The 21846-nt window shown below is 42.8% G+C and overlaps 1 protein-coding gene across 1 annotated transcript in view; it reads right to left on the bottom strand.

The window, feature by feature from the left end:
• Positions 1-21846, bottom strand: part of PPARGC1A (PPARG coactivator 1 alpha) — a 655796-nt gene that overhangs the window by 458691 nt on the left and 175259 nt on the right. The window contains exon 2 of the mRNA XM_045474383.1: positions 5783-5847. Within this exon, the coding sequence (XP_045330339.1) occupies positions 5783-5800 (18 nt within the window). The 5' untranslated portion in view covers positions 5801-5847. The remainder of the gene's footprint in view (positions 1-5782; positions 5848-21846) is intronic.

Here is a 21846-nt window from a genome sequence, read left to right as displayed (position 1 = left end):
ACCAATGGTGGCCCTAAGGCCCCTCTCCAGATTCCCTAGGCTTCACAGAAAGCATTTCCAAAACCACTGACATCAGGCAACCTTCTGGTAGACCTAGCCACAATTTCAGAGACAGATACCTTATCTCTTATAAATATTCAAGATTTTCAGACAAGCATTTTTTTTTTTCATGAGAATCTGTCAGTGTTGTCCAAAGCCAAGTGTGTATTCCGTTTTATTTGAGAGGATATCACCGGATTTATAAATGATTCCTATATTATATTTGCGAAGTCATCCTTTAGAGTGAATATGCTTAACATGGAAAAGGATGGCCTCGTTGTATTAGTCATCGGACTACCATCTACTTTTGGAAGGCTCTCGGAAAAATAATGGTCGAGGGAATTTTCCTTTTTCAAAAAAGATCTCTCCTGTGAAAGAGAATGTCAGAGCATCCAGAAAAACTTTCTAACCTTTAAAATTTTAGGTATCTTCTTTTGGCCATGTTCCAAATATGTTGGTATATTAATAGTCTAAAAATAAATTTCAAGCACTAGTTTTTAAACCTGAAAAAGAAAACTTAAGCCAAGTCCTCTTGCTGCTCTGTTTGGCTTTTTCCTCCGATACTTGTAATTTCGAGATGCAGAATTTAGGAAGTAAATTTAACATAATGTGCACTAGAGGTGGGAGAGAGGGCATGTGATTTCTCTGGTAACTTAGGACAAAGTTCAAAGTCATGTCTATAGAGAAAGATAATCAATGTGACTGAACACATGATAATTAATTAATTAATGATAACTAAAAAAAAAAAAGTGTGCAGAGTATTCCTTATAGTAATCTCGTCACAATTTTGCAGCTCTGAGAAGTTTTCAAAATAAAATTGAGGGAGAATGTTCAAAAGCATGCACAAATAAGGGGAGGGGGGAAAAGTTACAGAGAGGGAGGGAGGCAAACTATAAGAGACTCTTAAATCCTGAGAAAAAACTGAGGATTGATGGCGGGGGGAGGGCGGAAATGGGTGATGGGCATTGAGGAGGGCACCTGCTGGGATGAGCACGGAGTATTGTATGGAAACCAATTTGACAATAAATTCTATTTAATAAGTAAATAAATACACAACAAAAATGAAAAAAAAAAAAAAAAAAGCCCGCACAAATAAAGCACAGTCATACACAAAAAACCAACACATTCAATAGGCCTGGACTAGAGTAAGGACAGTAGGGCCTCTGAGGTGCAAGGCTAAAGGAAGTACCCCGAGAGTGAGCCCCCCCCTCGGCTCTGGCATCACTCTGAGAGCAAGCGGCTCCTTAAATTCCACACCCTCCGTGTCTTCCTTGTTTCACCCTGTGTGGGTGTCCAATATTTTCACCTGCTTTCTCAAACTGATGGTAGCAGTCCTACAGTGCAAAAGTTACAGTCAATTTTATCCACGCCTGCATTCGCTCATTTTTCCTCCAAACACGTACTGAGTCCCAGCCGGATGCTAAGGGACGACTCAGCTGGGAACCCACACTGCGGCCAGCAACCCTTCTGACTCTCACGAAATCGTCTTCAACCAAATTTGTGTCATTCATGTATTCATCTGTGCGCGTTAGGTGCCACGGACTCTCTGATGCCAGACCAGTCCCTGCTAAACTATCTTACTGTCTGCCAGACATGGCCTTAATACTATTATTTTTATCAGCAGCAGCTGCGGCATTGACCTGTCTATTCCCCTACTTTTCTAGGACGGGGAATGGGTATTAATCCAGCTTTGTTTTCTCAGCCAGCTACCATTCACTGGCTGCTTACAACCTGCCATTTTCTAGGCTCCCCTAGATGCTAGCTCAGTAAAGCCCTGCACCAAGGCTGATTCTCCTTTTGCAGATAAGCAAACGGGAGAGATTAAGTATCTTTCCTGGGGTCACACAGCTTGCAAGAGGCCATGCCAGGGTCTGATCCAGGAGCCCAGCTCTGGAGTCTCCCCTCTCAGCAATTCCACTAAGCTATCTAGAAATTATGACCCAAAGAGCTGCTCCCCAGCTCCAAAGGGCACTCAGACTGCTCTTCACCCATTATTACCTAGAAAGATCTAGAGGACACCAGGGACACTTTCAGCGAAATGAGCCTCGACTCCCACCACCTGGGCAGGCAAGTCAGACTTTGGGGGACTTCCTGCTTAATTTCACCTTGTCTAAATATAACCAACTAAAAATAACCCAAAAGGGAAGTGTCTCAGAACCGCGGAGAAGCAGCAGAAGGCTGCAGGGGACGTGATGGGAAAGAATGATCTCGGCCTCCCTAAAACACTGCGATGCTTTCCAACATCAGCAACTTGCACATTGATGAGAAAACAAAGTTTCCAATTATTGAAATTCCATAGTGTATTTAATTATGCAATTATCTTATTGTAGTAACAAGTGCTAGGGCATAGCAGCAGTTGCCGAGATTTCTGCAGCTGAAAAGTGCAGAATTTATTCTTCCCCCTGGCTGATTACTTCTCATGAGTCTGTCCATTTTTTCTGGGATTATGGAAATGGTCCTATTTCTGAACCGCTTCGTTCAGAAACCCAACGCAAATCACACCCCACCTTTGCCATTCCAACTTTGAAGCAGGACCCCACTACCGACCGAGCATATTTCGGGGGAAAATGTCTACAGATTCACATCCCCTTTTGTTCTCATTAGTCACTTCAGGTGCTTTCCTCTTTTGAAATTCAAATAAATATAATGTAAATACAAATAAAAAAGCACTTATACAAATCACACATACGAGCACAAATACAGCCTTGTTCATCTGCTTAATAGGGACTTGTCCCAAAGGATTCATGTATCAGACTGCAAAAGTCAGAGGATTTTCATCCAAACATCTAAAATAGGTATGCTGTGAGATTCTCGCGCACTTCTCTCTGCCACAGTCACCTCGGCAAATGTGAAATGTAATCATGCAAAAATTAAACATTCCATACATTTTCTATTCATTTTCTAACACCCTCCCTATACTCCAGAATAGGCTATCACACTTTCAAGTTTATAGGAGCAAAAAGTGAATCAAATTTCTTGTTTCTGAAAGCATCATACCTGCATTTGCTCAGGCTAAATGTGGTCCAGGCTGTTAGGAATGATGTTTCATTTACTTGAGCACGACCACGAGGCACAGTCATAGGTAGGAAAACCTATTCTCCAAATAAGTGATAGTTTAGAACACGAACTCTAGACCCATAGATTCTAGCCTGGTGTTGGAATCCCAATTTGCTACTTTTCAGCTGTGAGATGATGGAGGGAATCCCTTCATTTCCCGGGGCGTCAGTCTTTGTAGCGGTAAAACTGGGATAATAATAGGACCTACCCCATAGGGTTATTGAGGGGATGAAATGAGTTAATACATGGAAGTCACCAAAAGCAGTAACTACTATCGTTTTGTCTCACCCACATACACCTGATCCCTTTCAAAGCCATTTGACAACAATGACCTCATTAAGGTCTCCGTCTTCCTATGAAGTAGTGGGAGCAGATGTTACTATCCCCATTCTACGGTGAAGAAAGCGAGATTCAGACAGGGCTGCTGGAGGTCAGGACTAGAACCCCTGGGACCCAGTCTAGTATTCTCCCACTATTTGTCTTTATATCCAGAACAAACTGATTCAGTGACCCAGACTTATTTCAGGGGAGGGGGGATGTGCACAGGGAAGGGGGTATTCTCTCAAACAAGATACGGGAAGCATTCTGTTGCCAAGGCTTATTTTGCACACAAAAAAAGACCCAGATCGGCAGAAGACACATCAACAAGACTGCCTTAATCACGATTTGTGCTAACTACGAAATGTAAGTTAATTTCATGCCTTGCATTCACAGACAAAAAGGTTCAGAGCTGTTTAAATTCTCTTCAGCCCAATGACAGTTAGTAAACAGGATGCTTCCTGTTCTAATGCTTGAAATCACCCTTCGTATCTCAATATATTATTTATGCACTCAGCTTAAAATAAACAGCAACTCTGAAGTAGGTGAGTGGGCTCATCTAGTACGAACTTTTTTTTTTCACTCTGACAGTTACTTTAAAACATCGGTAAACAACCTTAATTCACTTCCAACGAATTAGTAGGCTATTGCTGTGTCTCCAGGAGGCAAGTAGATTGTATTATTAACCAAAGCAACTTTCTCCCTGTCAATCATCTGCACCTCACAGAGGGATGTGGGCTTGGCTGTCTCATTACTCAAACCAATCCATGGGCGCACGTGATTCCAGACGATTTCCTCGAGGTCATTCTCTTCTGGACCTTTGATTAGATCTCTTGACTCTGGGATGCAGAATGGGGCCTGAAGAAGGTAGATTCTCAGTGCTGCTTGTTAAGAAACATATAGACAAATGAGAGTCTTTCCAGAGGGGTAGAAGATTTGGAAGTTATAACACAGAAGGTCCAGTTGTTGAGGGAACGGCAACTGACAAAGAGGCCACGTTCAGGGGGACCCGAGAGTGCCACTAAATACTTGAAAGGGTATCACTTTGGAGGAGAAAGTCATTCTTTGTGGATAGTCATAGTAAAATTAGGACCCAAGGGTGGAAGATACATGAAGGTAGGTTTGAGTTCAACTCAAGAAAGAATCCCGTAACTGAAAAGAGTTGCCTCTTGAGGTAGTAAATCTGTCCCTAGAGGTTCTGGGGCACCCACCAGATGGAATCCTTAGACCTGGCCAGGAAAAGGCACTAGATGAGATGTGTAGGGACCCATCCAGACATAAGATCTTACGACCCCATGAATCTCAATAAAACAGGCTTCGATAAGCAGTCACAACCCTTTTTAAACTTTTTATGCTAGGAGTTTTTAAGGGGTGACAGCTATTCCCTATATATATATATATATATATATATATATATATATATATACACACACACACACACACACACACACACACACACCATGGGTTAAGCACTGGGCGTGTCACTGACCAGTCTACTCACTCACACAACACCAGGGCATTGACTGACCTAGCAAAATAAGATGTACCATTCAGTGGGGAAAATCAGATGAAGCAGTTGCTTCCGTCTAGTACCCTTTCTGCCTGCTCTTTGGCTTTGTAGCTTGCAACCCTCGGCCATTCCACGATAGGAGGCCACTCCCAAGTCACCTGGGCTGTAACGTGGTCCAGAAGAGGTGATTCACACTTAACTCACCTTGCTAGTTGACCTCCTTCCTTTATCTCAATTCTGGAAACACAATACTTAGCAACGTGCCTAAGGGATGTCTAACTTAAGTTTCATCATTAACAAAACATTGCTCACCCCATTGAAACATTCGATCTTTCCCCGAAACCAATCATTTCTTTGATACACACACTGCTCAAAACTCAGAGTTAAATACAAATCAAAAAAATTAAGAAGAAGAAGAAGAAAGAGAAGAGAAAAGAAAAGAAAAAAGAAGAGAAGAGAAAGAAGAGAAGAGAAGAGAAGAGAAGAGAAGAGAAGAGAAGAGAAGAGAAGAGAAGAGAAAAAAAGGAGAGAGGTAGGGAAAGAGAAACAAAGACACCTTGCATTCATATCCAGGGTTTATATCAACATGTTCACATCGTTTGCAGACATGTATTCTTCCAAAGTGTCTGGAATATTCTCCCCATAGTTTGGGGAGGCGAGTCAGGCTTTTCTATATCCAACATATTGACAAAACATTAGAGAGTTCAGAAACATTAAGTTCCTCAAAGGAAGTCAGATTATCAATCTTTGGGTTGTGAAACTTGGTGTTGCTAATTTCCTAATACGGCAAGAGCAGACATCTGGTATTTGCACTTTGGAGTAATAGAACATAACATGACAATAATGTGTTATACTTACAAAGTACCCTTCATCCATGGGGCTCCAATTTTACCAATATTAGTTCACTGATTTTCGCAAAAAACCTGAAAGGCAGAGGGTAAGTTTGTGTTACCCCCCACTATGAAGATGGGGATATTGAAATGCAATAGGCGAATAAATTATTGGTCCATTATAATGACAGAATTCAGTAACACCGGGCAAGAATTATGATTTTCTCCTTCCCCATCCCAGTGCAACTTTACCGCCCATCTTTCCCTTGGGGACTGGTCTTTCCCACATAATTTCCACCATAATATCAATGTATTAAACGCATTTTGCCCACAGAAAACAGTGCTGAATGTAACCCCTTGGTCTTATGAGCCCAGACACCAAGATCCCTTTAATACCACAGAAAAGGTTAGAAAAACTTCCCATCGTTTAAAACAGAGTTTAAAATTTTAGATTGACAAAATACAAGCATCCAACTAAAATTTGGCCTGAAAATAATGTTACTACTGTTCAGTTTGTTATATACTTATGTTCACATGTCAGCATATGGACTTGTCTTTAAAAATGATTCCAAGGAAGTCAGAATGCTTCAGAAGTAATCTTGCTAACGGCATTTTTAGAAGGGTGTATTTTTAACAACCCTTTCTAGGACAGCCCATCCTTTCTACCACTCTCCGGCCATTTATTCCACTGAACAAATAATCAATATTTACAGCGTTCTTACTATGTACAAGTTTAGCACTGCATGTGGTTTCTTGGAGGACACAAAAATGTGTACGACATAGGTCCTACCATCAAGAAACTTACAATTTTGTGGTGTAATGATGTTAGTACAGTGACAATCCCTCTGTTCTAAAAGTCTCCAGAAAGATCTGACGGTTTCTGGACACTCTTGGTGAGTCATAGACACCAATCCCAGAAGGATGGCTCCTTCGGGGAATATTCTCAAAAAAGATGAGTCTGGGTTCTTTTTATGAGCCCTACTATTTGGGATGACAGAAATGCTAAAAGATGTATCTTCAAATGTTTGACCCAGAATCTTCCCAAAGCCCATGATTTGAGGGTCATGATGTCTCACGATCTTCACCCCTTCAGCCACGCTGACCTCTTCGTTCGTCCTCAAATACCCAAGCATGTCCCCACCACAGGACCTCTGCCCTGACAATTATTCTCTTCACCTGGGACCATCCTGCGGCAGATACATCCATGATCTCTGCTCCTGCACCTGTCTAACATACCTGCAACTCGTGTAACTCCAACCCCTTACCATTCTCTCTTTCTTGGTGAGGCTTGTCACCACCTTACAGTAAATGTTTCATCTCTTTATTTGTCTTTCGAGGCCCCACCCCAACCCCAACCAGCATAGAAACTCCATAACAGCAGGGCTGTTTTGTTCACTACTAAATTCCAGGGTCAAGGCACTCCGTAAATATTGGTGGAACAAGTGACTGGCAAGGCTCAGCCGTGGGCTGTGCCCTTCTCTTGTATCTTCTTTCACTGAGATACTGAAATAATTACTGATCGATGAATTTCGATACTGGATCATAATAGATTTTTTTTTTTTCACCCAAAGGAAAAAAAAAACAAAACAAAGCAAAACTCCGCCAACATTCAGTGAGATGTTTCTGAGAAATATAATAACCACCAGTTTTTATCATTTTCCCTTCTCTTGATTGCTCAAGCACCGGGCCAAGGGTCGGGTAACCTCGCTCTCTGGCCAGTGCCCCTGTGAGCTGCTCTGGGGCCCTGACCTCTTCATCCCCCTGGGCCTTGCTTGCCCAGCAGTAAAATAAGGAAGCTTCGGAAGCTCATTTCCAAGCTTCCTTCTGGTTCAGAAACGATGGAGATCAACACATAGGTGATAGACCAAATCATATTCACGTTTTTACATCTTCCGATTTACTAGCACTTTCTACGTATAAGCTTATCTGAAAGGTAGCAAGGCCATTTCATACTAAGTAAGCAGGAATCCCGGAGGGAAGGATGTTATTATCTAACTGTATCTATGAGCATGCTGATTTGGGACAAACACCACAGATATCACTGAAAACCTGTTTCCCCGCCTCCCTCCCCCACTATCACACCACCAATATATGACAGACATGCAAACAAAGATGCCACCTCAGCTGTTTATGACATCTTGAGTCACAGACACTTCACTGAGGTCTCTAAACAGATTTCTTGTTTACTCGCACATTAATAAAACTCGCCCCTTCGCCAGTCAGAATTTTTTTTTCCCCAAGCATCTGAACATCCAAAGAGATTTAGAAGCAATTAACATTCACGAGTAACAGAGCAATCAACATGGGAACCGCTAATGGGACTGGACAGAATCCAAAAGCAGATATTAGGATAATAGTGAGTCCCTGACACAGGTTATGGTGTTAATTCTGGAGGGCAGACTCATGGTACGTGTTCAGTAGCTTTGTGAGGTTGCTGGCACAGCCACGTATGCCTCTTCTATATATGGTTCCTAGCACCCAACAACACACTTTTTTTCTTTTAACCGCTATCGAAAAGAAGGCATTTTTGCATCGTTATGACACAACCCCTAGCATTAATGGTATATATTGAATTCAAGTTTATTTTTAAATTGCCTACCTGACAAAAATGTTAAAATGTCATTTTTTCCCACTTTGGGTCTCCAGACTATCTTCACCTGTTAGCTCTTGTAGCTAGAGGCCACAAAAATAAGAGCTATGAATTTCCACCTTGACGCCTCCCCAATAACTTTTGCCCTTCCTTGGGCGCACACAGGTTCATACATCCCTTGTACACGGAAAGATACGGACATTCCCACCCCGACGAGCTCTAGGCTTACCTCCTTGTCCGTTTTTCCAACGTTTCTGATATCACCCCAGAAATCAGCACCCCTCCCCTTTTCTTTTCCGCCCCACTGAGGAAGTCTCCGAGTAATAGAGAATATTTCCACTGTTACTCTTCCTGCCTTCCGTTTTCCTGCCTTCATCTCTGGTCACCAAATGCGTCTAAAATGCCAATGCTAAGCGAATCTATCTTTACCTCCCCTTGGACCACGTTCCTACTTCCTGGCCCTGGCTCTCCTTCTCCCTCAGCCTCAAATGCAGATGACTCCACCTTCAGAGCCTTGACCTCCTCAGATCTATGCACTCCTCTGGATCCTCCCCTCCCTGTCCCCTCCCAGTCCTTCTCCTGGGTCATGTGGTCTCTCTCAGGACACCTTCCCTTACCTGTGGACACTGGGACCCACACAGACAGAACACCTGGTTTATTCCCTTCTTCTTTTTTTTTTTTTTCCCTTAGGATATAATTAATCACAGCTTACTATAATTTGCTTTATTCTGTGGGGCTTAAGAAAATAAATTTGTTCCAAGGCAAGTCTTTTTTCAAGTACTTTAACGTTAGTTACGTGCATTTAATTGGATAAACACCATTCATATTGATACTATTTTTCTGGCTATTCTATTTCATTCATGCTCTATTCTGTCCCTTTCTCCTTCCACTCTGCCATTTTGGGCTATTAAAGGGTCCCTTTTTCCTTACCAATCCAGGTTGGGTTTCTTTTTCCCCCCGCCCTCAGCACATATCCATCATGAAAGCATGGCCCTATTTAAAGCTTTGGTTTATTCCCCGAGTACAACGGGCCACTGATGCCCAACCTGCCACCACCCGGCTGTGTGTGTCAAATGCCTGTTTGACAAAGATTTTATGCAACAGAATCCACATTAAAGGGAAGCTATCAACAGACCCATACTTCAGAATCCCTAACTTCATCTCTGCATTTCCAGCACTAGCCCCGAAGCTGGGAGACACGAGCCCCCAAGAGCCTCTCCTGCACACACACATCTTAATCATTGCGTCCCTGGCCCCGGGGCTCCCTCCCCACCACAAGGGGCAGCCGTGGAGATTAAAGTGCTTCTGGGCTGTGGTCGTCCAACCAGCTGCGATCTCTACCTTTGGTCCCTAGGAAAACTTTTTGGCACAACGCCCCCCAGTGGCGCTCTCCATCCTGGCCGGGCCTCCGCTACCCTTATCACCAAAGAGCTTTGTGCTGCGACAGCAAGGGGCACAGAGCGGCGTCTTCTCATCCCGTCCCTGTGACTCTACGCCTTCCTGGACACTAGACTCTGGGGCCGTTTCTGTCTTGTAAACAGCCCCGCGCCCATTAACCCGGACGCCTTCAATGTCTGCTGCACTGGAATAGTTAAGAATGCAGACTTCCTTTATTTACAGCCCTAAGTAGGTTTTAACTACTCCTGAGAGAGAAGGAGATGAATAAAGAAAGCAATCGCAAGAGTTTGGGGAGAGCGGAAGCAATGGGGAAAATTTGTATCTGACCATTTGCTCTTCACCAAATATTTACTGGGCACCTATGGAGGTTTACAGTAGTAAATCAATGACCTCAAGAACATTCCCTCTCCCTCCCCGCCCCCGTGGAGTTCACATCCAAACGCGGGGAGACACCCTGTAAGCAAATAAACAAGTAAATATATATGTCCAGCGGTGATAAATGCTATGGAGAAAAATAGAGCACGGGAGGCCAGGGAGGGTAGAGACACGAACCCACACTGCACGCGGCATTTATTGCCCCATGTCATGTCAATAAACATTTGTCACCAAGCTTCTGCGGCGCTTCAGGCCCTGGAATGGATTCTGGAGACACGGGCATCTAGATGGATAGAGAGAGATGGGTGCGGATGTTGATGCACCAATACCACACACTGGGTTCCAGTCATTTGCACCTGAAGGCTGTGAAATTTTCACCAAGGGGTGGGGGGAGGGGGTCTGCGTGCGGTGCCACACTGCCAACAGCAGTTTCTTTGAAAGGGCCACTAACGAATGCCCTAAGGGGCCCCCAAAATGGGCAGGGTGTGGTGGAATCCGCGTCTGATTTGTTGAACGGCAGGAATGTTGGAAGCAGGAAGCATCGCGGCCTGGCTTGGCCAACCACGGGCCTGGCTCAGCTCCAGTGCTCACCTCGCCGAGTGGCCAGAGGCAAGTTACATCCCCTCTTTACCCTTGCAAAATGAGGCCCACAGGCTACCGTGGGGTGCAAAGGCAGTAATGTAAGGAAAGTGCCCAGCACAGTGTCTGACACTAATCGGACAGCTGAATTAATTGCTTCACTCGTCTCATCCAGAAGGAAAAAGGACATCACAAAGGCAACAGCTCCGAACAGACTATGTGTCTAGAGTAAGGATACAATAACCGCTTCTGCTTAGTTCTTTTCTGTTTTTGTGGCCCAAGGGTTCTGGGGAATATAAGCAGATGTTACTTAAAAAAAAAAAAAAAAAAAAAAGGTCTCAATCAAATAAGTTTCAGACACAACAACAAATCAAATGAACCAACACAGGTCTCTTTATACTCCCTACCCTCCTATTCTAAAGAATACGCTGATGTGCATCACTTCTCTCCAGGAAACAGGAACCATGGGATGTGTGTTTCCCACCTTATCGGACGACGGAACCCTTGGACGCGGTAAATCGCACGTGACAGTTGTTCCACGGAACAGACTTCGGGAAACGTGGCTTCGTGATAAGAACAAATGAATCCAAAGATAAGGAATATAGACTGTATTTGGTTTCGGTGTGGTCCGCTGGCTGTCTTCGAAGAGGCAGACTTGGGCGGATTTTCCACAAACCAAGAGCCTGGCAGCAGCATTTCCTAGCCATTGGACCGCAGCAACTTCTCCCTTCCTATAAAAGAAGCCATTATTCTGGGGCCACGGTGCACAGGAGGCAACATCTGAACACTTCTCATTCCCTTGGACAGGTAATTCCCCTATTTTCCGCAATAAATGGGCTCTTAAAACGACTTTTGTTAATTATTCTCTTCAAAGCCAAAACCTCTTCCGGCTACACTGGGGAAACCCACTGCTTACAGTCACCCTGGGTTTTCTATGTCATCTGAGTGCCTCACTGTGAGCGTGCATCACTTTCATAAACAGAAAATCAATGGTGGGGGGGTGGGGAGGGGAAGGAAGATATTCTATAGGGATGTGTTGAGACACCATGCTTAGTCCAAAAATCGCCTACTTGTACATGAAGATTTTTATAGATGAGGCTTTTCATGAAGATCTCACTTAACGTCAGAACACCAGATAAATCTGAAGTGCAAGGAGACAAAGAGGCCAGTAGGGCCAAGGTTATTCCTCACCGGCTTCCAATTCAACAGCAGAAAGAGAGAAGCCATGGGATTCACCCGCCTTCTCTGAGGCAAAAGAAGAGAGAAAGAGAGAGAATGTTATAGGGAAGGAAGGGAGGGAGAAGGAGGGAGGGGCGAGAGATAAGAAAAAGGGAGAAAAGAAAGAAAGAAAGAAAGAAAGAAAGAAAGAAAGAAAGAAAAAAGGAAGGAAGGGAGGGAGAAGGGAGGAAGGAATGGAGGGAGGTGGGAGGAAGGAAGGGAAGGAGGAGGCAGGAAGGAAGGAAAGGAGGAAGGAAGGAAAGGAAGGAGGAGGCAAGGAGGAAGGAAGGGAGGAAGGGAGGGAGGAAGGGAGGAAGGGAGGAAGGAAGGAAGAGGGGAAAGAGAACGAATAAGAGAGAGAAAGCAAAAGAGTGGGTAAGCAAGAGAATTGTTGAGAAGCGTAAGGTGGGGGAGGGGAACACAAGCCCAGAGATTAAGTTGACCCAAGTCAATACAAAAGGCTTTGTGCAAGGGCTCTGGCATTAATGGGATTTGGACTGCTAAAGCCCCGCGAACCAAGTACAGAACATAACCAGAGATGCCGGAGTTCTTTCTGAAATGGATGTCTTAAGTAATAGGAAGCTTAACTAGCAGGGACACTCACAGCACTTTGCATGGCTGGTGCCAGCTTGAGGCCTGGCTGGGAACCTGGCTGGCAACAAACTGCAGCTGCCCAATGAGCAGCAGCCTCCCACCCAGGACAGAACCCAGCAGGTGGCTTTAACCCTTGAGCGTGCCCCCTGAAGAGCCGGGGCCACTGGAGCAGGGAGAAGGAGCCGTGCTGTTGAATCACTTAGTAATGCAAACGGTGTGGATGGAGGGAGACCCTCTGAACCAAGGAATCTTGGAGCCACCGTTGTAGAATCAAGCATTCATTCTGTCCATTGATCCTTCATTAGTGCCTCCAAAGTGTCCGGAACTGGCCCAGGTCTTAGAGCCACTGCGATGAATAACACCAAGCCCCTGCTCTCAAGGAGCTTGCATTCTTCCCAAGGAGGGGAAGCCAGCAATTAAGTAAGAATTTTGGTTGGTTGTTAAGAGCTGGGAAGAAAAGCGAAAAGAAAAGAGGGAGAGAGGGGGATTGTGGGCAGGGGGCGGCGAGGGAACATGTGCTCAGGGAAGGCATCTCTGAAGAAGGAAAGTTTAAGCTGAGGCTTAAATAGCAAGGAGGACTCCCATCCTGCAAGATCAGAGGCGAGAACAGTGTAAAAGAAGGGAGCAGCTAGTCCCCTCAGACCTAGCTTGAGCCGTCATCGGGCCTCACCTCCAACCAACTCAGCTTTCAGCCACACTAAATTCAAAAGCACACAGACATGGTTAATTTCAAAACCTTAAATTGCATACTATGCCCGCTAGGAAAAATACATCCTGCAACCTAGATATTTTTAGAACGGTCCACTTCAGTTTCCTCAGGTATTTTTTTTCCCCAGTTCAACCAGAAGACCCAAGTAGTCCGGGTCCATCAGCCTCTTCTAGATACCTGAAACTGCATTCATCAGCCACTTTTTAAAAATTGGATCTTACTTCAAAGCTGAATGGCTTGATTACTCCCTTAACAGAATACATTACACTGATTACGGGACTGTTCACGTGCCGGTTCCAAGAGGTTGGGCAACGTTTCTCAACACCGCACCCACCAACAAACAGAGCAGCGAAAGTGGCGAACGTCATGCTAATATTCAAATGCCCTCCGCGTCCCAATTCCGCCATAAAATTCCTCTGCTCTCTTTTCTAACTGATGTTAGAGGAGAGGCGTGGGGACCATGCAGCTCAGAAACAATGAAAGGAGAAAGTGCCGGGAGGGGGTAAAGATGAGATGGTTTCGGCGGTCTAGGCACTCAGTAAATGTAGGTGCCTTTCCCCGGCCCCTCCCCCTTGCCTGCCCAAACCCTGAGTATTGATTCTTATATCAATAATTTGCCAATAACCTATTCATTGGCTCATTTTTTATAACTGTCACTCTAGTGCTGTGTTTTCAGCCTGCTGGCAATTGATGAATGGCTTGGGGTGAGAAAGGGGGAGGAGGTGGGAGCTTTATAGCCATGATGCCCTACTAATCGATGATTAACATCTTATGCTCAAGACAATCAAATTCATATCACTTTACATTTTAAAAGTTTTTAATGGAACACTTATTAAAAGCCAAAATGAAAACAGGGCGTCACAAGTTCAAATAAGCCATAAATTAGACAAAGAAGCGTAATTTCACTGAACACCATTTTATTAGCTAATCAATGTGTCATTTTTTTTCTATTGGCATCTACTTACTGTCATGAAATTTCCAGAAGGGCACCATCTGTATTTATAAAAGAATTATCTTTGTGGTGATCTAGCAATCTACAAACAACGGTGATATTTAACTTTTCTTAGGGGATCAATTTCGGAATTGGGTTAAAGGATTTATAGGTCTCTTTTCCAGGGTGAACCTTTTACGATGAACTTATTCATACATCTCTGTGATGTTGGAAACACGTGAAACCAAAAACAACAACAAAACGTAATTTTTATTTATTGAAACGTAAGGTCCCAGGTCTGGACATGTACATTGTTTAATCAAGCAAGATGAGTCTCTTACTGTCAAGTCCAGTAAAACGATCATAGACAAAATACTTTATTCCATTTTGGCTGAAAGGGTAGGTTAATTTTCAGAGTGATCTGATTTGATGCCCTATGGGTCAGACAGAACCCCGGATTAGCCAAGGTCACTGCTAGGAGTTTAATCAGGATCCAGTCCGCTCACTCATTCAGGACACGTGGTCAAACCCTGCCCTGTCCAGTTTTTAATGCAGCTTTGCAAGTGCAAAGTCTCTGGCCCAGTGATGGTTAATCCTGCCAGTAGGACTCAGCCAGCAATATTCTCACCACTGGTGGAAAAAAACTCATAATAGATGCCCTTCTGTTGGGTGCAGACTTCACTGATGAGTGACAAAACATGCAGGGAGAGATTTGTTTAAAGAGTTTCTAAGAATACCAAATAGAACCCTAGAGAGAACAGTCGTTGGTTTTACAAGTTATATTACTTCAGCTTTGTGTCAATCCAAAGAAGCAAGATGCAGTCAAGAGAGTCAAAGACAAAAATCTCGCTCCAGGATGCAAATTTGTCCACTCATAGTCAATTACTTTGTAAATTTAATTTTAAGCGAGATTTAAAAATATTATGATTAAAATGTATATGATGTACTAACCAACAAAAAAAAAAAAAACAGAAAACAAACGAATATTTATACTTCATGGATTGGCTCTTTAGTTTGTTTAGTTCAGTTTGAGTGCCATATTAAGTACTATATGTATCAGGCATGGTGAACAAAACAGATTTAGTCCCTGCCTTCATGGAGCTTATAGTCTCTAAAAAAAAAAAAAAAAAAAAAAAAAAAAAAAAAAGTATGTGTGTGAATGAGCAGGTGGGTGGAAAATCACCAAACCATATTAGTGATGAACTAAGATATATAACTATTCCATTTTCCTCTCTCTCTAATATAGCTTTATTGTTTTTTAAAATCTAAGACATTTATTGGCTTGAAATAATTTGATAATATATTATAAACCAGAAAATGATCTTTCTGGATTTTGGCTCTCTTTTTTTTTTTTTTTTTTTTTGCTTTGTTTTGTTTTGTTTTGAGAGAGACAGAGAGAGACAGCAGAGGAGAGGCAGAGGGAGACAGAGAGAGAGAATCCTTAAGCAGTCTCCACACTCATCATGGAGCCTGATGCAGGGCTCCATCCCATGACCCTGAGATCATGACCTGAGCCAAAATCAAGAGTTAGATGATCAACTGATTGAGCCAGTAGATTTTGGCTTTTGTATTTGTTGTTTGTTTGTTGATCCTTGAAATGTTGACATTCGAAGAAATTTTGATCATCAAATTTTTGCAATATGTTAATAAAATGGAGAGTATTCATAGAAACACAACAAAAAATATATTCAGGGGTAGCAAATGGGTCTTCTTGTGAGAGGATAACAATGAAGGTCATTCACCCGCAAAAGTGATATGATTATTATCTCTGTGGGGAGCTAAACATGCAAAAGGGGAACTCTGGAATTGGTCAGGTTCTATATTCAAGTCCTGGCTCTATCACCGTGTATTGAGAACCTCTCCACATCTTTTGTTATCCATAAAGGGAACTAGCCACATAGCAATAATTAAATGAATGTAATAAACGTGAATAGCTTGCATGTAATCCTGCGTTACTGTCAGCTGCCTTCCTCATCACATTCCACCATCATCATCATCATCACAAAAAGAACTTCAAGGTCTGTTGTAATGAAAAGCAGCTTTAGAGTATCCTGGCAGTAACCACAAAGAAAGCTGGTCACAATCTCTCCTGAGAAAACACTAGTGTTTAATTCAGAAACCCTCCTTTAAAGTCCTAGCTTGTCTTGTGCTAACTTGTATAAACTCGGATAGAACATTTAAATTTCTGATTTTCAGTTTTCTCTAAAGTGGACCTAATCGAACTTATTTAATGAGACGATATATAAGGAAGGACCGACACATACATCACCTCATTAAATACAGATTCTGACCATAGCCTACCAGAAAAAGATCTCTTCTGTACCCACCCAGGATAAAAACTCCCAGGAAGACCATGAACTTGAATTCCAGCTCCACGATCCACTAGATAGATAACATCTTAAATTTTCTGGGCTCTGCTTTCGGTGAGGAAAATAGCGTAGTCATTGTGAGGATTGGAAATTAGACGTGCAACGCGCCCAGGAAAGGGTCTGGCACATCAGGCATACGGTGGTTTCCATTCCTCTCTGTTAAACAATGATTCACTATATTCCATTTTCAGTGTGCATATTCCCACACTCTAAAACTCTTCAAACACAAAGCATCATAAATAACCTTTGGATGGTCTTTAAATAACTCTTTATGGTTTGGAAGAAAAACAAATCTATAGAAACATAAAAATGCAGGGTGTCAAATATACAGTATAGTCATTTTGTATGATCACTGCTAATACAGTTCAACCTAAATTGTAGTCTTGTATTTGACATAATTATACATAACCAAACACTAATAAAAATTGCCGCCTTATATTTCAAATTAGTAATTATGGTAGTAAACATTAACAACATGTCAGATATAAGATGGTGATTTGTTCTGAAATGTATTAGAAATCATTATACTGTATGATAATTTTAATTACAGTTGGGTAACAAGACGGCACGCGGCAGACCACAGCTCTAAGAGCACCACAGGGGCCGGCAGCTTTTCAGTTCAGCCCTAAATCTGACTCCTGTGGCTGGAGTTCAGAAAATGCACATTTCCTTCTCCACCTTTAAACAGGGAGCTCAGTTCCCTCTGCAGAGGCAGCATTAGCATGAGGTTTGGAGTCCTTCTTCCAGGGTTGAGATCCTAATCCTATCACTCTCTGGCCATACGAACTTGGCTAAGGGTAACTTCTCAGTGCCTCAGGTTTTTCATCTTTAAAATGGAAAACAGGGGCACCTGACTGGCTCCGTCAGAAGAGTGTGTGACTCTTGGTCTGGGGTTGTGAGTTTCAGCCCCACGTTAAGTGTAGACATTACTTTAAATAAATAAATAAATAGTAAGTAAATAAATCAATAAATAAACATACATACACACATATATATACATACAATGGAAAACATAGGAGTACTACCTCAAAGAGTGATAATAGCAGCTAAACTAGATTATTTTGTCTGTAGTGCTCAATCTAGCACCTCGAAGATAGTCAGTCTTCGTACATACTACTGTTTGTAATTAGCATTTAATATTAATAATCAGGTCAATCATTCTCCTAAATCTTTCAGACCATGGTCTCAATAGGAATGACCAAATGTCTTATTTAAAGTAGAAATATTGGCACAAAAACAGACACTCAGATCAATGGAACAGAATAGAGAACCCAGAAATGGACCCACAAACATATGGCCAGCGAATCTTTGACAAAGCAGGAAAGAACATCCAATGGAATAAAGACAGTCTCTTCAGCAAGTGGTGCTGGGAAAACTGGACACCGACATGCAGAAGAATGAACCTGGACCACTTTCTTACACCAGACACAAAAATAAACTCAAAATGGATGAAAGACCTCAATGTAAAATAGGAAGCCATCAAAATCCTCGAGGAGAAAGCAGGCAAAAACCTTTTTGATCTTGCCCGCAGCAACTTCTTACTCGGCACGTCTCCGGAGGCAAGGGAAACAAAAGCAAAAGTGAACTCCTGGGACCTCATCAAAATAAAAACCTTTGGCACAGTGAAGGAAACAATCAGCAAAACTAAAAGGCAGCCAACAGAATGGGAGAAGATATTTGCAAATGACATATCAGATAAAGGAATAGTATCCAAAATCTAGAAAGAACTTATCAAACTCAACACCCAAAAACCAAACAATCCAGTGAAGAAATGGGCAAAAGACATGAACAGACACTTCTCCAAAGAAGATATCTTCTCCAAAGACGGCCAACCGACACGTGAAAAAATGCTCAACATCACTCATCATCTGGGAAATACAAATCAAAACCACAATGAGATACCACCTCACACCTGTCAGAATGGGCTAACATTAACAGCTCAGGCCACAACAGATGTTGGCGAGGATGCAGAGAAAGAGGATCTCTTTTGCATTGCTGGTGGGAATGCCAGCTGATGCAGCCACTCTGGAAACCAGTATGGAGGTTCCTCAAAAAATTAAAAATAGAACTACTCTATGGCCCAGTAATTTCACTACTAGTTATTTATGCAAGGGATACAGGGATGCTGTTTCGAAGGGACACATGCACCCTCATGTTTATAGCAGCACTATCAACAATAGCCAAAATATGGAAAGAGCCCAAATGTCCATCGATGGATGAATGGATAAAGAAGATGTGGTATATATGTACAATGGAGTATTATTCGGCAATCAAAAAGAACGAAATCTTGCCATTTGCAGCTACGTGTATGGAACTGGAGGATATTATGCTAAGTGAAATTAGTCAGAGAAAGACAAATATCCTATGACTTCACTCATATGAGGACTTGAAGAGACAAAACAGGTGAACATAAGGGAAGGGAAGCAAAAATAATATAAAAACAGGGAGGAAGACAAAACAGAAGAGACTTAAATATGGAGAACAAATAGAGGGTGGCTGGAGGGGTTGTGGGAGGGGGGAGGGGCATTAAGGAATCTACTCCTGAAATCATTGTTGCACTAGATGCTAACTAATTTGGGTATAAATTTAAAAAAACAAAATGATTTTTTAAAAAATAAAAAATAAAGTAGAAATGTGCTGGATCTATCCCTCCTGACACTCTATGCTTCAGAATTTTATCATTCTCCTTGCTTCTTTCCTTCCATGTTTTTTCCACTTCTCTTCCCTCTTTCACTCACTCCATGTTGTGAGTCACTGGGAAGACCCTGTCCTTTATAATCTCACCCCTCGGGGAGCTCTGACTTTGGCTCATTCTTTCTTGGCCCCTATCTCTGCGTTGGCTTTAACCACGGCCCCTATACATGGCTCCAGCATATACCCTATGCTCTGTGAATGAAAAGAGAGACACCAAGAAACTCCACTCCCCGACAACGGCATGTAAGAGCCATGAACTTGTTGCAACTCCACTCACGTGACTCCCTGACATACCTGAAATCTGATCGCCAGCCCCTAATTTAGGAATTTAATGTTCCTCCTCCCCCTCCTCTGTGCCCCTCCACCAAAAAAAGTAAAATTCATTATTCTGACATAAAAAAAAAACATTTGTTCAACCAGAGTTGCCTATGCCCATCCTTTCAAAGACCTCTGAGCCTTGCAACATCTTTGCAGGACTCTCCCGGCTCCAAGATCTCCGTGCATTACACGGTCTCCGGCAAGGTGGGGAAGAACTCCGGGCACTATGATAAAGCACCTTCACTGTCCCCGTTTCCATACTGTTTCAGGTAAAACATTCAGGGGAACAGACCGGACTGCTAATTAGAGAACTGTCTGAAACCGCCATGAACCACATTTCCATCGGTGCAATAAGAAAAGACTCTTCATTAAAATCACTGTCCTCTGTAAGGGAAAGCTGTTTCAAGCGCAATAGATCTAATTCACAGGAGTGATCATGCAGGCCCAGGTACAGTATTCATTATTAACTTAAAAAGTATGCCAAACCAATTAAAAACCATTTTAAAGGGAAGGAATCAAATTTAGTTCTACCTAACTGCGGCTCAGCTCTAATTTATCTTCCAGCCACTTTCAAGGGATTCCACTTGGTTCTTAATCTAACATTCATTGGAAAGGGTAATTCTCATGAAATTACAATGGCGTCTCTTGCATTGTTTAATGCGGATGTTCCCATTCTTCGGAAACGGAGACCAGCTTCTCCAATAAAGGCTCCCTTCAAGGTATATAGTGGAAGACCACAGGGACCTGCTTGAGAAGAATAAAACATGTGTCTCAGAAGCTGCTCAAATTTAAAACCCTGCCTGCATCCCTATGACAAATTGTATTCCAAATATAGGTTATTCACAACATGTTTGTTATAAGGCACGGCATATGAATTCCTGCCGTGTCTTTCTTTACAAACATGTCAAGACTTGTGAACCCTTAATGAAATGCAGCATTTTAGAGGCAAGAGGAAGCTAAAAAGATGCCAGAGAGAAGAGGCTCCTTTCCTGGGACTGAGGCCTTCCTGTGACAGTGACTGTTCTCATCGTCAGAGACACCGCTGTGTCACCTCAGAACCAAATGGGGCTTTAGCCGTCATGGCGACCAGCCACTTCAGCTCACAGAGGAGGAGACTGAGGTCTGAGGGAGAACATTTTCCCAGAGTGTCTTGGCTGGTGAGGGCAGAGACAACCACGTCCCGGTTGTCAACCGGTGCCGTCCCGTTGACAAGGCTCTAAAATAGACTTTGTCCTGTGGGGGCACTTTCGTAAGTCCCCTGAGGCACCAACCTACTGGTATTCAGGTAAAAGTTCCATAAAACTTGTAAGTGGGCTCGTCCCAGTAGGGTATTTTTAGTCATGCCACAGAAGTTAGTTGGATTGATTTTACATTTGGTTTTTTGTTTTTTTTTTTTTTTTTTTTGAGCCAGGACCCAAGAGCACATTCCTTCTCATTTGTTAACTCATTTTCTCCCTTTTAAGTAAAGCACCAATGTTCACTTGTCATCGGAGGTCCCAAGCAGAAGACAGCCACATTCTACTCCGTTCCCCTGCCCCCCACCCAAATTTGGGGCTTTCTGAGGTGATGACAACCCAGCAGTCTACCCTGGTTTTCGTTTAAGGCAGGAGTCAGCATGCTTTTTCTGTAAAGGGCTGGATACTGACTATTTTAGGCTTTGCAGGCCATGTGGTCTCTGAACTACTCAATTCTACCACTGTATCGCAAAAACAGCCATGAACATAATATAGACAAATGAGTATGGCCACATTCTGACAAAACTTTATTTATCTACGTTGAAACTGAATTTCATATAGCGTTCATGTGTCGTGAAGCATTATTCTTCTTTTGATTTTTATTCAACCATTTATTTTTTTTTTAATGTTTATTTACTTATTTTGAAAGAGAGAAAGAGAGAGAGAGAGCATGAGCCAGGGAGGGGCAGAGGGAGAGGGACAGAGAGAGAATCCCAAGCAGGCTCCGCGCTGTCAGCGCAAAGCCGGACGCAGGGCTCGAGCCCACGAACCATGAGATCACGACCTGAGCCAAAATCAAGAGTCGGATGCTTGACTGACTAAGCCACCGAAGCGCCCCTTTATTCAACTATTTAAAAATGCAAAAACTGCTCTCAGCTCATGAGAGCAGGCAATGGGCCAGATCAGTCTCACTCCTGCCTTGATTTGCCAACCCTTGGTTTAGGGGTATGGCTCACTACAGAGACAAACCCTTTTTCCTACTCAGCTGCTCTCTTTCTAACTCGCTATTGGCACTCACCTGGAGAATCCACATTTTTCTATTAAACGTGCATGCTTTTCCATTGGTGTGCAAAAACAGGTTA

Source organism: Leopardus geoffroyi, chromosome B1, assembly GCF_018350155.1.
Source record: "Leopardus geoffroyi isolate Oge1 chromosome B1, O.geoffroyi_Oge1_pat1.0, whole genome shotgun sequence".
Lineage (NCBI taxonomy): Eukaryota > Metazoa > Chordata > Mammalia > Carnivora > Felidae > Leopardus > Leopardus geoffroyi.
Note: the sequence above shows the minus strand (reverse complement) of the source record. Positions and strands in the feature narration are given on the sequence as shown.